This window comes from Macrobrachium nipponense, chromosome 26 (genome assembly GCF_015104395.2).
Source record: "Macrobrachium nipponense isolate FS-2020 chromosome 26, ASM1510439v2, whole genome shotgun sequence".
In the NCBI taxonomy this organism is placed as follows: Eukaryota; Metazoa; Arthropoda; class Malacostraca; order Decapoda; family Palaemonidae; genus Macrobrachium; species Macrobrachium nipponense.
This window is the reverse complement of record NC_087215.1, coordinates 2,032,969-2,051,124: the sequence shown is the minus strand read 5'-3', so window position 1 is coordinate 2,051,124 and position 18,156 is coordinate 2,032,969. Positions and strand designations below refer to the sequence as shown.

Genomic DNA, 18,156 nt, shown 5'->3' with positions numbered 1-18,156 from the left:
ATTCCCTGCAGAGGAGACGAGGCCCTCGTGACATTATACCACCATCTCCTCTTCCTGGCTCTTTCTTCTTTCTTCTTCTTCTTCTTCGGCTGTTTGCCCTTTTTCGGGATTTGGGATTGGATAGGGTGGGGGGGGGGGGGAGTCTTTCGTTTTAGGGTTTGACATGATGAGCGATTTGTTAATTGATAAGGTTGGATTGATGTGTCGTATACGTATTTTTTTTTTTTTTTTTTATATAAATCTTAAGTTAGATTCTGTCTCTGCTTCCTTCTCTTTCCTTCGTGTCCATTCTCCTACCTCCTCCTTCCTCCCTATTCCATTCCATATAGTATGTATGTATTTATAATATATATATATATATATATATATATAATAATATACATATATATATATATATAATATATATAGATATAGATATATATATATATATATATATATATATATATATATATATATATATAATATATTAACGAGTTTCCAGGATATTATTGGTGAAAGGAGTCTGTTGATATCTCTCTCTCTCTCTCTCTCTCTCTCTCTCTCTCTCTCTCTCTCCACCACACATATTGTATCGACCAGCAGGATTCTCAAGGAAATATAAAAACGAAGATAAAAGAGAAAATAAAATGAAAGTAAATTGTCCGCATTAAAACAACTATATTCCCTCTGCACTCCAACAAATCACATTAGAGCGAGGAGAGAAAGTTAAAGTCTCCCCTTAACGAAAACGAGGAAAGGATGGTTTTTTTCTTTAAAGAAAACGGGACGTGGATGGTTTGGAAGTAATTAGTGAAAACGAGGAAGCAAGCACAGAAATATCTTACCTGAAAAGAGAAAGAAGGAAAAACACAGACAAACAGCGCTTACAATCGGAGACTCGCAAAAGAAATATGAAGCAAAAATTCCCGAAAATTCCTGAAATGGGACATCGTCGCATTTTAGCGGAATTATTCCTTTTTTTTTATTAACTCTGGAATTTGCGATGGAGAATTTCTTCTTCATCGCTAGGCCATTTAATTTTTGTTTTTAATCTCGGTTGCTTTTGTTTCTAATGTCTGGCGCCTGCGTTTGTGTGTTAGTTAAAGACTCTCTCTCTCTCTCTCTCTCTCTCTCTCTCTCTTCTCTCTCTCTAGCGTAGATAAAAGCGGCAAGAGGGAAAGTGATTATGTTGCTTGATGCGATTTTCCTAACTCCCACGGGATAAAAAGATCTCTCTCTCTCTCTCTCTCTCTCTCTCTCTCTCTCTCTCTCTCTGTTTCGTGTCTGAATTATAACGGGCTGAGTAATTCTTTTGTGAAAGCACTCAGGGTGCTGACAGAATAAGGATCCAACATTCTCTCTCTCTCTCTCTCTCTCTCTCTCTCTCTCTCTCTCTCTCTCAGAGGTTAATGCATTGTATCCTCAGATGTTAAGTTCGTAGTCTGTGATAATTTTTCATTTGCAATTGTATGCAATTACTAAAAGCAAAGAAAAGAATGTTGATTCTTAGTAGAGAATATAAAACACCTAGAATAAAAAACGAAGACTCCTTACTTTAACCTGTTTTATTTTAAGTAATTCGGAACGTGCACCATCTTAACCTGTGTATTTGTTAAGCAAGGCGTGATCCGACCTCCAGCTTTCTCGGGGCGCGTGCTAAAATCTACGGTTAAATAGCTCGCAGTTTCACCAACGAAAATTGAAATAAATTCGCTTATTTTATAATAAATAAATGATTGTTTGTACTGTTTAACTCAAACGCAAAACACCTCTTTCAGACCTTTTTCTGCTTTCCTATTCACCCCACCCCCCTCCACTACAAGAACAACATCAACAAAGTAGTTTTCAGGCTTACTCACCGAGTAAGCGAAAATTGATATAGACCGTAGAACAATAATTTATAAAAATGTTAAGAATTACCTAGTTAAAGTTACTGACAGGGTTATCAGTATTTAAAGAATCATGCATAATAGCTACGTAAAAGCTTCAGAATATTAATATAACATTCATTCATTCAAGATAAAGGTAATAAAACGGTTTCGAGATAGCTGACATCTCCATCAAAAGAAACTAAGCATCAGGAATCTGAAACGATTGAGACCAACTTTGCTGTAAAGAAAAATAGAAAAAAAAAAAAAAAAAAAACGAATGTTGTCATTCTCGATTACATCAACCTTCAATATATCTTGCGAATATTTTTTTTTTAGATATTTCACTCAACAGAAATAAATAAATACCTTAGCCGCACTGCAGAAGAAATGTTTTATCCGAAAGATCTCAAGGATTGTGGACAACTGTTCTCTTTTTTAAATGAGGCTTTTTTTCAATATTTATAATGGTACATGACTATTATTTTTTTCATACTAATATAGTAAAAAGGTTCATAATTATAATTTTCTCATTGAAATTGTCAAAACAATCTCAGGATTGTGGGTGCCGCGTAATATTTCTTTTGCTTATATCTCCCCATTCCTGGAATTTCTTATCTGAATATATTTTCAAAAGGAGAGAGAGAGAGAGAGAGAGAGCAGTGTTTACTCCTCATGCTGTCAATGCAAAGTGCTTTCACAAACGAATACTGCCCCCGTTTTTAATTCAAATTGAGAGAGAGAGAGAGAGAGGAGAGAGAGAGAGAGAGAGAGAGAGAGAGAGAGGGCATTGTATGCTCTTTATGCTGTCAACACAGAGTGAATTCACAAAAGGATACTTGAGCCCATTGTAATTCAGAATGCGAAAGAGCAAAGGTGAGAGAGAGAGAGAGAGAGAGAGAGAGAGAGAGAGAGAGAGAGAGAGAGAGAGAGAGAGACTCCCCAGCCGCCAGGAATCGGGTAAAATGGCAGAACCAATCATTCCATGATATCAGAAACTCAGCCAGCGAGAACTGTTGGCTTTTCGTTAACGTCTCTGAAAATCAATCATTATTAAATATTTCCTCTGGGGACTTCCGGCCTTCGACAGGCGGACAGTGGACCGTGTACCGTGGACGGTATTCGTACCGTCACTAATGATTCCTGGACAGAATTTGGCCCACTGGACGTATGAGACGAGTATGAGACGCAGTGCGTTGCCATGACACGCTCTGGGACGGGCCTGGCTGGCTCGTACGAGATGCAGTTCGGTTCAAAATTTCTTAAGGGTGAGATTTGAATTAGAAGGAAGAATTGCCCGGCGAATATTGTTTGAAGCTTATTAGAGGCGTCTTGCTTGGTTTGTTTGCTTTTAGAGGAAGAGGCGGGGGTGGGGGGCGGGTGGAGAATCGCGTCACTGTGTGTTTGTTTGTTATCGAGGAAGAGGCAGGGTGAGATTTGTTACTTTTTGTGTCTGTTTTAGAGGAAGAGACTGCGATTCATGCCAGTGTTTGTTTGTTTGTATTCGAGGAAGAGAGAGATGTGTGCCACTGTTTGTTAGTTTGTGTTTCAGGAAGAGAGAGAGAGAGATGTTTGCCACTTTTTGTCAGTTTGTTTTTGAGGAAGAGAGACAGAAAAATTCGTGCCACTCACTGTTTGTTAGTTTGTGTTTGAGCAAGACGCTTAGAGATTCGGGTTTCTTTTTGTTTTTAAGGATGAGACATTGATATCCGTCATAGTGTTTGTTTGTTTGTGAGGAAGAGACAGAGAGACTAGTGTTACTGTTTGTTTCTCTCTTTGAAAGAGATAAATTCCTCTTTGAGACAGGTGTCATGGGCCGTTTGTTATTGTGGAAGACATACAGATTCCTGTCTTATTTGTGGCTTTTCTACCAGGTAGATTTTTGCTATAAAATTGGCGTCCTTCTTCAGGAGAGAAAGAGAGAAGAAAGTAACAAAGGGGTGTGGAAGTAATTATAATTTTTTTGTGCATGCAAGCAAAAGATATTTGGGCGTATCAAAATGGGTAAAAAAGATTTATGCTTGAATAGAATATGTCTAAGCTTACGCTTGTATGGAGGATAGGCAGTTATGTATAAATGGACGAATGACTTTTTGGTTTTATGTGTATTGCACATTTATGCAGCAATACATTAGCTGCTTCATGTCCAATAAGTGAAAGGCAAAGATTTACAAGTTGAGGTCTACTTATTGCAAATGTAAAGGCGAATCTTGTGGTCTTTATATTATTAAAAATAACTAAAGTGTTTCTGGGTGCTCAAGTCAACATTTGTTACTCTCACATGTTAACAATTAGATTATTGAAATGTTTTCTTTGCAGTCCTATTTTCACGTTTTTTTTTTCTTTTTGTAATTTAAGAAAAGTACAGCAAAGAAAATATTTGTAATGGAGACAACTGGAAATTTATTCTTATAGTTTATAAACAGGACCTCTATATGGTTGGTTGTCTTTTAGTATGACTTCCTACCTGTAGCCCTTTAAATTTTAATGAAGCTTATTATATTTAGATTTTGTGTGTAACATATTATATCCTGCAGCGAGTGTCCATTTCACAAAGATGCTTCCCCCAGAATTGAAGAGGCCATATACATTTCCTGATTTCCATAATCGCATTAGTGTCAAGGACTCCGAATATAATTAGCCCGGCGCCACGTCACGGTTTTCTGTAACAGGCCACGAAAGCTCATTATATGCGGCGATAGTACCTAATAGATGGATGGTCGGTGGCCTTCTGGTGAGGTGGCTCCGAATACAGAGTGCATGAAGAATTGACTGGTAACATTTGATGGCTTAGTCTGTGAAGAGTAAAGAGAACGCCAGCTGGTTTCTTATTGATGTTCGTTTTAATTTTTTTTTTTTTTTTTTTTTTTTTTTTTTAATTTCACCTTTCGGAAATTTTTTTTTTCTTCAAAAATTCACCTTCTCTTAAGTTTTTTTTTTTTTCTTCAAAAATTAATCTTTTCGGAAGTTTATTTTTTAAAAAAATTCACCCTTTCGGAAGTTTTTTTATTTTTTTTGTTTTTTTTTTTTAATTCCACCTTTTCGGGAAGTTTGTTTTTTTTTTTTTCTTTTTCCACCCAAAAAATTCACCTTTTCGGGGTTTGGGTTTTTTTTCACCTTTTGCGGAAGGTTTTTTTTTTTTTCATTCAAAAAATTCACATTGTTTTCGGATTTTCTTTTTTTTATTCACCGTTTTCAAGAGGGTTTTTTCTTTTTTTTTTCCCCCAAAAAAATTCACAATTTCGGAATTTTTTTTTCAAAAATTTAAATCCTTTCGGAAGGAAGCTTTTTTTCTTTTTTTAATTCACCTTTTCGGACGCGAGAAGCCGAATGCTTAAGTTAAAATAAGTTACATTTAAATTCATTCTTTTCCGTTTCTTTGGTAAAATTATTAAAGTTTTTATTATTTTATGTCAATTTAAATAACTTTACTTACATGTTATCTATTATATATGAGATAATATAATATTATATATAAGTATATATAATAATATAGATAATATAATACAATATATATTTATTGTTACGAATTTCATCTTTGACCGACTGCATAAGGGTCATAACCGTAATGGTACGGTAAGGCAAATGAGAATCAAAACAAAAATTGCCCAGGTTTTCATTTGTTTTTAGGAAAACAACCTTAAGATTTCAAAGACATTTAAAGATTAAAACCAAAAATATTCTAATCGATCATTAACCCTTCGATCCTTAAAACGGAAGGGGGAGATAATGAAGTATTTAAAAACCACATAATGAAGAAGCCCCCTTTGATACGGGAAGACGACTGTCTACATATAAAACCCGCCTCTGATCCTGCCTTTAAGGAAATCGTCAAGATAATCTACCGAATAAAAATATAATCGGAATTAATCTGAATTCGATAACGGTAAGACGCAAGACCCTTTCATCTGATTGAACTTCCATCTCCTGTTTGTGATTCATAACCGTTTTTTTTTTTTATTATGAGAGTTCAGGTGACTCGGAATAGACCTGCCTCTCTCTCTCTCTCTCTCTCCTCCTTCTATCTCCTCTCTCTCTCCTTAAGAAACAAGAAAAATAAAAAATTTATGGGCTCTCTCACTCTCCATGGAAACCAGAATGCTACTCCTCCCCTATCTCTCTCCTCTCCTTCTACTCTCTCTTAGAAACAAAACAAAACTGCTATGACTCACTCTCTCTCTCTCGTCCTCTCTCTATCTTAGAAACAAAAAAGAAAAACGTATTATGGCTCTCTCACTCTCCTGGAAACCAGAATGCTACTCTCTCTCTCTCTCTCTCTCTCTCTCTCTCTCTCTCTTAGAAACAAAAGGCTGCTATGACTCACTCTCTCCTCTCTCTCCTCTCTCTCTTCTCTCTCCTATGACAAGGAACAAGCCGAGCTTCCACTAATCATTTGATATAGCGGTTTGCAATTGAAGCTTTATAAGGCGGGGAAATTGCTTTGATGTCCGTGCATATTTACATATTCACAGTGTAAGTTTATTTTTGTTATTTACTCTTGCCTAGCCCCCGATAACTGCCCCTCTCTCTCTCTCTCTCTCTCTCTCTCTCTCTCTATGTTATCCTTATTATTGCGAATCCATTTTGCAGATTAATGTGTTTAATTCCAAGGTATGTATTTAGTTTTAGGAAGATTTCTTGGCTATCGACGAACTATTTACACATTACACACATATAAATTTATATATATATATATGTGTGTGTAATTTATATTTATATAAGTGAATATATGTATGTATGCGTGTGTATCCAGATGTATATGATGTTCATCAGTCATTTTTCAACTAATTACGTTTGGCTGAGGCTTTAAATATTTAGTCTTCGTATGCAAATATCAACAGATGACATCCTAACTGATATATTACTTTAATCTAAGTTGCTTTTAATTGTGCCTGAAAATGGCTTCGAGGAATTAAATGTTAACTTGAAATAATCTTTTATTATTCTGTTGCGGAAAGCTGCCGATTACATTATAATCTACAACCCAATAATATCTCTGGCGGGTTATTATCCAATTAGTGTATTGTGACTTAAAGTTATCAGACGCGTTTTATCGAGAGATTAGAAAGCTCCCGTTGGATCCAATCTGATTATTCTGACCAGTTAATGTTGTTCGTAATGTATTTTTATTCTTTCATTTTAATCCCCGCGTCTCCATATCGAAGAATTTATTTTATCGCGTAATTGAACCAGTGGCGGATTCCATTACCTATGATGTAATTAATTTGTTCAAAGTAATTAAGGTAATTGTTTGTAGATCGACCCTTCTATTCCATCTGTTGTGAGTTGCATGGTTTCAAGAATGTATATATCATATATATAATAATTATATATATATATATAATAATTTTAAATTTATATATTAATGTATTGTTTATATTTTTTTGTATTAGTTATTAGTTTGAAATTATTTAATACTATATATTAACTTCATTCCGCCTTCACTTCTACCAGGTATCTATTATTTCCCCCCCCAAAAAAAAAAGTTTTTCCCCCATTTTGACCAAGTGTTATGTGACGGCCCATCTTGAAAATAAAACTCGTAAATTGACCAAAATTTAATCCAATCTATTACGGTCAACCTTTTCTCAATCAAGATCAACTTCCCATCGTCCAGTCTGATGTATCAGCTAAAGAAAACGGGATACGCACAGAAAACGCGATGCACAATGACACATAATGACAGGCCATCTGTCAGATTGAGTCTCTCGGGGAAACAGTATCGATCTTTTTTTGTTTCCCAGCGATGGGTTTAAACGCCGCTGAGATAACAGGGGAAAATAACAGTCCCTCCCCCCTCCCCCCTCGCCGTTATTCCTCACGTGATATAAAGTAAACAAAAAGGAAACGTGGTTGTGTTATCATTAAGGGGCTACAAGTAAGGCGAATCTGTGTTTGTTCAGGCTTTGAAACCGCGACGGGCCGGTGTGAGTGTAAAGTGTAGCTCTCTCTCTCTCTCTCTCTCTCTCTCTCTCTTACCAAACTTTCGGTTTAAAGAGACATTTTTCTCTCACTCACCAGAATTACAGTTGAAACAACATTATATACTCTCTCTCTCTCTCTCTCTCTCTCTCTCTCTCTCTCATTTCATATTTTAAACATGATACATCGCTTTGTATTGTAGCTATGTTTATGTCTTTTTAAAGCTCCTCCTCTCTCTACTCCTCTCTCTCTCTCTCTCACCAAACTTTCCATTCAAAAAAACATTTGTTTTATCTCCCTCTCACACTAGAATTACAGTTAAAAAGAGTTATTTACTCTCTCTCTCTCTCTCTCTCTCTCCTCTCTATCTTGTCCTCTCTACATCTCTCTCTTCCTCACCAAATCTACCAATTACTAATTAAAAAAAAAGATTATTTATTCTGTCTCCGTCACTCTCCAATTGCATGGTTGGAAGACACTCCCTCAATAGAGCTCTCTCTCTCTCTTTCTCTCTTCCTTTTTGTTGTTGTTGTATCTTCTTCTTCTTCTTCTTCTTCTTGCGGTGCATAAATTTCTTTTGGGGAAGAGGTGATGTCTTCCTTTCTCCCCCAAGTCTTCCTTTTGTTATTTATTTCTGTGCCACTTCCTGCTGCTGTCTGTTCTTCTCCTTCTCTTTCCCTCCTCCTCGCCTTGTGGGAAAAGAGAGAGAGAGAGAGAGAGAGAGAGATTCTAACCGTGTTTTTCCGGTATGTTTGGTAAAAAGATAGCAAATAAAAATAATTTACTGTTCGAATGTTTCATCTTTTTGTGAGGTATGAAAAATAGAGATGAGAGAGAGAGATGGAGAGATGAGGAGGAGACCGAGAGAGATGAGAGAGAGAGGGGGGGGGGAGTTTTTATAACTGTGTTTTTCCGGTATGTTTGGTAAAAGAGATAGACAATAAATTGTTTTTAATGTTTCATTTTTAGTTGGTATGGAAATAGAGAGAGAGAGAGTTTTTCTAACCGTGTTTTTCTGGTATATATGGTAATAAATAGAGAAAATAATTTTCTTTTAACGTTTCATTGTCAGTAAGTATGGAAAAAGAGAGAGAGAGAGTGTGTGTTTTTATGGTATGTTTGGTAAAAAGATACCAAATAATTTTCTTTCGAATGTGTCAGTTTTAGTAAGTATGAAGGTAGAGAGAGAGAGAGAGAATAAATGATTTTTTTCAATTATTGCGTCTCTGGTAACCTGGCACGGTTAGACGAGAGAGAGAGATGAAGAACCGAGAGGAAGAGAGAGAGGAGAGAGAACGGAGGAGATGAGAGCAGAGAGAGAGAGAGGGAGTAGTTTCCTCACCAAAGGTTACCCGTCAAAAAACATGGTAGATATTTCATATATTTTCAACAATAATTGTGACCGTTTTACCTTCACTTATATAACCTGCAGTTAATATAAATACATTACGTATTAGTTCTTTAGTGTTGTTATTATTGTTGATTTGGTCGACGATATTGGTTGTTTAGCTGCCTTGTTATACCGTTTCTGAACAGCACAAAAAAGCAAAAAAAATATTGCATGTTTTGAGACCAATTCTGTTATAACCTAAAATTCCTCTCTTGTTTTTTATTTGCAATAGAGAAAATGGAATTTTCAGTCCACAAATTTATTTACAAGTTCTACATTTGGGTTGAGAGTTTGGGGGCGGGGGGGGGGGGGGGGGGGCTTTTGTGTATTTTGCAAACAGGCTTTGTGTTTAATCCCGCCCCCCCCCCCCCCCCGCTGTTTTGTTGACATTTTTAGCGCTGTTTGATACCTGTGGTGTTTATTTGCCGATAGCACGATCGACTTTTTCATTTTGCATATAAACACTGGCTCCTCGTGTAACACCATTCTTGTTTACCAAAGCTGTTTATCTTTGTATACCTGTGTTGCCGAATTGCGTGATGATTTCGTTCTCCACTTTTGTTTACCTTCTGTTTGGGTTGAGAGCGTCTCATTTCTGAGGCTCGTGAATGTTTCATTAATTTGTAATGAGAACCGCTTTTATCTTGTAGCCTTGTTAATGTTGGTTCTCCAATTGTCGTTTTCCTCTCTCTCTCTCTCAATTCATATTTTAAACATGATGGAAGCCGCGTTGTCATGTAGCTTTGTTTATGTATTTTTGCCAGTCCTCTCTCTCTCTCTCTCTCCTCTCACTCTCTTCTCTCCTTATTCTCTATCTCTCTCACACAATGGATTCATATTTTCTAGTCACAATAAAAAACCGCTTTCATCTTGTAGCCTGTGTTGAATATTATTGTTTACCAGTTTCTCCTCTCTCTCTCTCTCTTCCTGCTCCTCTCTCTCTCTCTCTCTCATGCTCTTACTCCTTCCTTAATAAGCCATGACTCAGTCATCCGTCTTAATACCAGCATCATTTCTTTCCATTTCCTCATTATTTTTCGTCCCCTGGACTTAATGATAAAAAAAAACAGTAATGAAAAAAATTCTTTAAAAAAAAACACCATTTCTTTTGACGCAGGTGGGTTCTTACAACAAATAGAAATATGACGAGATTAAAAAACACGAGGGATTTCGTGTCTAGGGAAGGATCCTCTCTCTCTCTCTCTTATCTTCTCCTCTCTTCTATCTCCTCTCTCCTCTCGGGTTCTTTCCTCCTGAAACGGAAGGAGGGAGCACATGGATTAGAAAAAAGTTATCTAAAAGGAGGTCTTATTCTGATCTGTGGTCGTGAATTTTTTTTTTAAAATCATGGTACGAATTAGGTTTTTTTTTTTTTTTTTTTTCCATTATGGTACGAATGAAAGTTTTCATTTGCGGTGGCGGGATGTGTGGTTTCTTCTGCTACCATGTCTTTTGGGCAGGGAGTGGTTATAATAGGTTTATATTTGTAGTGTTTTTATATAAATATATTATATATATAGATTATTATATATATAATACTATAATATATATATAATTACAATATTTACAATTATACACATGTTATAATATATATACAATATATATATATATATATTATATATATATATTTACATACATTACACAATGTATGTATATTATAATATATTTCAAGTCCATATTCACAATTACCGTGATTCATATACAATACAATCGAGCTACAATGTCCTTTAATATCTAAATTCGCGCTACCTCGGAATGAATATATGTTTTCATATATTGCTGCAAACCGAAGGGTGGGGAGTTTTTTTACACGATAATAATTGATTTGCTTGAGGTGGTGGGGTAGGTAAAAGCTTCCACTGACGTCCTGGATTTGAATGTCCTCTTGGGTTCGCGCCCAGGACCAGGCAAATCTATTATCATGTACAAAAATTCCCTTTCGGTTAAGCATATATGAAAATATATTAATTCCGAGGTAGAGCGAATTAGATATTAAAGGACATTGTAGCTCGATGTATATAATATATTCATATGTATATTATATATATATATATATCTATATATATATATATATATTAAACTCTATCACTTGCACAATTGTTCAGTGCATTATACAATTAATAACAGGGCAATGAGGACTGCTAGACCAGGAAAGCTTGTAACTTTTTTTTGAATCAATATCTCTGCTAGATACCATATTACCATATATATATATATATATATTATATATAATATAATATATATATATATATATATATATATATAATATATACGATATAAAACTAATTTGTGACAGACTCTCATCGGGATCGAACTTCAGTCTCCTAAATGAAAAGCCAGGGTGGTACCACTTAACCCACACAGGTTAATCGGTAGCACCCTGGCCTCTCATTTTGGGGATTGGAGTTGATCCCGATGTGAGTCAGACAAGTATCGATTACTATCCAGCATAAACTCTTCTTCCTTCGGTGACGTGATGTATGATCAGTCCACCTAACTGTACACAATAACTAATAGGTGTTCTCGCCTCCATTCTTCCCACATGACTAAACCACCCATTCTCTCCCTATGACCAGACAGTCTCAAAGGTTATAGTTATAGTTACACACTGGATACAACTGCGTGAATACCATCCCTCAAATCAAGACAATCTAAGTTAAGTATTTCTTAGTTTAACCAGACTACTGAGCTGGTTACCTAGCAATGGGACCTACAGCTTATAGTGGGATCCGAACCACATTACATAGAGAAGTGAATTTCTATCACCAGAAATGAATTCCTATGGTTCCACGTTGTCACAGCGAAGATTCGAACTCGCGACTACCTAATCGGTAAGTGAGCGCATAACCCACTCATCTGAGAACTTTCATGCCAATCTGAATACCAGGAGAAGAGAATTTCCCCATTCCCTTTCATCTGGAGTAATTAAACTTAAATCCCCTCCTCTCCCCACAATCCCCCCAACCACAACCCCAACCCTCATCCACCAAATACCCCATCCATCTCGGATTTACCACCAGAGAGAAATCTCCTTTTGCCCGGATTGTGGTTGAGAAAACAGTTCATAGTGTCGAATCTTCTCATGATCTTTCGGACCTGGTCTTCGGTTGCATTAAGTATCCAGGGAGAAGGTACAATGTCTTTGGTTTCCGGATTGTGGTTCTTCTCTCGGTTTAAGTTAACAGAGAATTGGAATTTCTTATTGCTAGGAAGGCTTAGGTTGTGTACAGAGAGATGGTAAGCGCTCTTGTCTTCAAGTTGCCCCTTTTTGTTGTATTTAAACGAATCATGGAGCATAGGTGTACTTCACAAATTGATGTTTGTGGGTGTGGTTTTGGTAATTTACTAGTATATTCTTTGAAGTGATTGAATGTAAGAGAAGTTTGAATGCAAATAAGTTTTGTATTATGTAAAGAGTTGTCCTTCAAGGTATTGTGTATGAGATTAGGTAGGAAAGTTTAAATCAATGATTATCTTTTAAAAAAAATTATCCCTGATTTTCAGTAACATGCTTCCTAGAATTACAGACCAATATCATGTTTAATTTTTCCTTGCATTTTATGCATCAGTCTGTATTTCTTATCTATTCATGGTATTGTGAATGAGAATAGGTAGGAAAGTTTAAATCCATGAATTATCTTAAAAAAAAAAAAAAATTGTCCTTGATTTTCTGTAACACACTTATTAGAATTACAGACTAATATCATGCTTAATTGTTCCTTTTATTTTATGCATCAGTCTGCATTTCCTATCTATATTCTTGGCACCCTTATGTTATATCCTGAAGGAAGCCTTATCTTCAAAGGCATCAACTGCAAGGCAGAAGCAGAACTTGTCATTGCTCTGTTTAACCTTCAACCAGATGCAGCTCCGCATGCTCGTTCTCAATTCCCATCAATACTGGAGTGGTACACCCTTGAACTCGGATCCTGTCTTGTATTTTGTCCTGTGCCTTGTTGGTGATACTTTCATTTCACCTGAGAACATTCCATATTCTTTGTCCCTGGAAAGATTTCTTGATCTTCCTCTTCTCTGCTGGTCGCTTTTGCGAGATGTTGCAACTTTTCCTATTCTGGGACGCTTTCTAACCTGGGAACGTTGTTGGCGTTATTTTACTGCAAGATTTTCATTACAAATTATTGGTATTTCCGTTTACATCCCAATGTCATTTTGAAATGCTTACATATGCGCTGTCCCTCACGTGCTCAGAAAGATGGCTTGAAATAACTCATTTTTATACTTTTGCATTCAGGTCACCTATCATGACCAATCTTTCCTCTTTTCTGAGAAACAGCCTTATATGAAATTAGTGGCCTAATTTTTTTTAAGGATAATTTCAGTTTCCTAAGCCCATAATATTGGAACCTCAAAAGTTTTAGATTGGAACCTGAAAAGTTTTAGCGAAGCGAAGATGCAAAGTATTACGACCCTAAAAAAATTCTCCTTGTTATTTTAATAATTGAATTATATTTTTATCTATTTATTATTTTTTCCTAACTAATAACTAATCGCTTCTTTCCATATTTCCCATAAGCTTCTGTTACTTCCTTCAAATGAACACCACAAAATTGTTAGGAAGCTTGAATTTCAAGTCAGTGGCCCATGTGGTGGGCTTGTTCCATAATGTATAGGGTTCATTTCTGAATAATAATAATAATAATAATAATAATAATAATAATAATAATAATAACAACTGCCTTTTTCAGTTACGTATTTTGATGTGGGCAAGGAAGAAAACAATGGAAAAACACACGCGCACACACACAAACACTAACAGGTCGCCTCATCTATCCCCTAGCAACCCGACAGAGCCACCAGCCCTGCCCTCTCTCATTTGTTTCTGAGAACGGATAAACATCTGTCTTCCCAGTGCAAAACGCGTGTGTTATCCGTCTCTTTCCACGCAGTAAACAAATGCTTCCTTCTTCCTCCTCCTCTTTCTTGGCAGACGTAACCGCCACTGGATATTTCTCTTTCAGCATTGCCGGAACTTGTTCCAAAACATTGCTTTCGTGCCTTAATGATCTTGTAGGGTATGTGAACTTATTGTCTCATGGTTTCTCGTCTTGAGACGCGTAGGATTTCCTTAAAGTGGAAGCTGGTGGAATTTTGGATGTTCAAGTGATGTAGGAGGGGGTAATGTAGTGACAGCAGTGTAGTGGAGTGAAGGCTGACTTTATTTTCTTAAGCCAGTGTGATTCGAATTCTGTCTTATGAGGGGTTTCCTCATTTATTCCTCTTTTGTATTCAAGGCTTCCTGTGGAGTTTGTAACAATATATATATATATTATATATATATAAATATATATATATATTATATATATATACACAACACACACACACATACACACACACACCACACACACACATATATATATATATATATATATATATATATACATACGTACATAAATATTAACCATATGCTATACTCCTTTTGGAATTCTTTTTGGGAGTGAGACTGCCAGCCCCACACCTTTCTCAATAACCCCGTCAGGTACTTTTATCCATTTACATCTGTGTGCAATGGTGGCTGGCTTATAAAGGCAAGGAGGAGCGTCCCACGGTCCCATCAAACGTAAACCAAGCTTTGTACCACTTACCCAAAGCGAAGCAAACCACCGAAATTGTTGTGTAAATTACGCGTTTGCGTTTGTTTCCGTTAGATAGCGATCACACATTGCGTTGTCTCGAAAGGTCCTTATGTTATCTGTCGCCTCACCAGATACTCAACTCTTGCCAGTTCGGTAGATTTGATGCGATATCGACAGGCGCCGTCGAAAGGGTTTTAAACTGCTCGGAATTCTGCCGCGCTAAATTTACTACAATTGCCAGCTACGAACTTCTCTTCTAAGACGTCACGAACTGCTGACTTGACTGGGCTGGTCTCTCTCTCTCTCTCTCTCTCTCTCTCTCTCTCTCTGTCGGGTTGTGCTTCCTTTAATGATTCTCTCTCTCGGGATGTACGTCTTTGAAAATTAAATCTTCTCTCTTCTTCTCTCTCTTTCTCTTCTGGTTGGAGCTGGCCTTCCTTTAAGTTCCTGAAAATTATCTCTCTCTCTCTCTCTCTCTCTCTGTGAGGTGGTGCTCTACTCAATTATCTCTCTCTTCTCTCCTCCGGTCCTTCTCTCTTTCTCCTTCCTCTCCTCTCATTTGGGTAACTGCATACCATTTTTCTAGTGATACCTCAATTGAGCTCACGTCAGTTTGAACTATGAATCATTGTCTCTTGTTATCGAGTCCGTCTGAACTGAGCCTTGCTGGAGAAGGCTGATCTCAAACTCGAGCCATTTTTCTGCTGTAACAGATGATCACGTATTTGGCGAAGGAAAGGGGAGGGAGAGAAGGAGGAAGGGAGGGGGGGGGGGGAGGGGGGGAGATCTCTCTCCTCTCTCTCTCTCCTCTCTCTCTCTGGAAATTGTTGAGACTCAAAGTCCCGGGAATGGCGTCATGAAAACACAATTTAGCACCAGGTTAGTCCACAGACAGAGGTGTCGCTTTCGTGGACAGACACTTTCTGTAATGCGAACTGTTGTTGTTGAGAGAGAGAGAGAGAGAAAACTGCGTATTTCTAACAGCTCGATAGACATGTCAAGTAATGCTGATAGACAAGGGTAGAGAACACACAGGCATTTGTTTTGCTTTTATTTCAAAACTGTCAGTTCTTTCAATTCAGATTTCTTTCGGGATCCAAATTCAGTATCGCGTATTTTCTTTTTTTTTCATATTCTTACGGTAATACACACGGACGTTCGTGGTTTCGTTTAACATGTAATGTAATTAATTAGTTACCTGGCATTTATAAGACCTTAGGTAACTTTTCACTTGAATTTTAATTGTGTTGCCAAGAGAATGTCAAGCCTAGAAGGTGATTGTGTGAGTGTATGTGCGTTTGTGTGCGTCGAAAGGAGATTGTGTGATTGTATGTGTAATCCACTTGTGTTGAGAGGTGATTTCGTGACTGTATGGTTGTGAGTGTGTTTGTGTATCCGCTTAAGCTGGAAGGTTGGTGCTGGTTTTTTATGTTTGTGTTAAGGTGTTAATTGTGTTAACATATATATTCACTTTGGCTTAAAGGTGGATTGTGTGAGGACGTAAGTTTCGGGTGATGTGTATGTTTGTGTAAGTGTATGTGTGTACATATATATTCACTTCTGCTTACAGGTGATTGTGTGAGTGTACGTAAGTTTGCGTGTATGTGTATGTCTGTGTAGCCTCTTGAGAAAAGTGATCATGTAAGTTTATGTATGTGTATTAGTGTTTGTGTGTGTGTTTGTGCGAGCGTGCGCATCTAGATAACAGCTTCCCATTTTACCTCTCCGCTGATGGTCAATTTTACTTCTTGTACTCCAGAGGTCAAGACATTGAGGTCAGCTACGTGACTCTTGAGTAAATCTCGTTGCACAAACTTTGGAAGAGAGAAAATTATTCTTCCGATGTTCACCCTCCCCCCCACCCCCCACCCTCTTGCCGAAAGAGATTGGGTGCCAGGACCTTTTCTTTGGGCCCTGGAATGAAGAAGGAAGAAGGAGAGAGAGAGAGAGAGAATTTGAATATATTTTTTGTTTCGTGGCACGACTGTCTTAAGTATTTTCAGCTTTTCTTCATACCTCTTCCCCCAACCCCCTCTCTCTCTCTCCACCCCTCCCCCCTCCCCTTCCTCATCCCCTCCCTGTACCGACCCTGCCTTCCACTTTCGTTAGCCCTCCCCTTACCCTCTACCGTATCCCCCCCCACTCTCTCTCTCTCTAATTCCGTAATATTCATTCTCAAGATATCCGCCATTCCTGTACATTAGCATGTACTTCATTAAGATAACCCTCTCTCTCTCTCTCTCTCTCTCTCTCTCTCTCTCTCTCTCTCTCTCTTCATTCCCTTTCCTCCTCATCCTTTTCCTCTTCCTGTTTATTGAATTCCCTCATATCCCATGATATTCAAGATGGAAATGTTGTTTTTTGTGTGTGATTCCCCTTCGTCTTCCTGTCTCTAGTGTGCATTTCCGTTTCCTCCCCCTTTTCCTCTTCTTCTTCCCTTTCCTCCTCCTCCTCCTCCTCCCCTCCTCCTCCTCCACCCCCCCCTCCTTTCATTCGCAGCTGGAAGATGGTTGAGTCAGTTTGTTCCTTGCAGGGTTGAAGAGACAATGGTTCGTAGGACGGGGTGTACATAATTAACTTCCTGAACATTCTGATTGGTCCCTCCCCCCCCTCCCCCTCCCCCTCCCCTCCCTCTCCATCTCCATCTCCCTCTCCCTCTCCCTCTCCTCCTCCTTTCCCCCTTTCCAATCTTCGCCTTGCGCCTCCAGGCTCAAGATGACTTATTTTTGGATTCTCCTCCTTTTTTTCTATCTTTCTCTTCCCCCTTTTCATGGTTGATTTACTTCCTTTTGCGCGCGCGAGTGTTTGTGTGTTTGTGTGTGTGTGTGATTTTTTTTTTTTATTGTTTGCTCGGCTGAATGTCTCTGTGGACAATGGCTGAATTGTGCGGTGTGTCCCCTCCTCTTGTCGATTCCTGGTCGGTGATGAATGAGATGAATAAATACATTGAATAAATGAGATGAATACGATGAGGTCGGGGTTCTTGAATGCTGTCAGTGGATTTTTTCTCTTTTTTAATTATATATTCACTATTATTGCACTGCTTTTCACTGGCTTTGTTGGTGGTATAGAAAACCTGTTCCATGACAGATATGTATGGTGGGAAAGAGATTAAAATTTTCGATGGAAATAATGTTTTCGAAATATTATTTTTCAGTTTGTTCATGGCCGCGAGTTAGATTCTCGGGCTTTCCATTGAGGGATGAGATATGTGTATTTCTGGTGGTAGAAGTTCTCTCCCGACGTGGTTTGGAAGTCACGTAAAGCCGTTGTTCCCGTTATTGAATAAGCTCTAGTTCCATGTAACGTAAAAACGCCTTACAAACAAACAAAACAAAAAAAACAATTTGTTCATATTCGTTTTATATAGTTATGTTTTATGTGCGTTGGTTTTTCATTATTT

The 18,156-nt window shown here is 37.6% G+C and overlaps 1 protein-coding gene across 1 annotated transcript; it reads right to left on the bottom strand.

Annotated features, from left to right (window-relative positions):
• Positions 1 to 17,093: 17,093 nt before the first annotated feature.
• Positions 17,094 to 17,525, bottom strand: LOC135199927 (sodium/potassium/calcium exchanger 1-like). The gene has a single exon (XM_064228047.1). The coding sequence runs from the start codon at positions 17,523 to 17,525 to the stop codon at positions 17,094 to 17,096; it is 432 nt and encodes a 143-aa protein (XP_064084117.1).
• Positions 17,526 to 18,156: the final 631 nt, after the last annotated feature.

Coding starts and splice junctions, on each gene's coding strand:
- LOC135199927 (XM_064228047.1), bottom strand. CDS start 17,525: ATGAAAAGGGGGAAGAGAAAGATAGAAAAAAAGGAGGAGAATCCAAAA.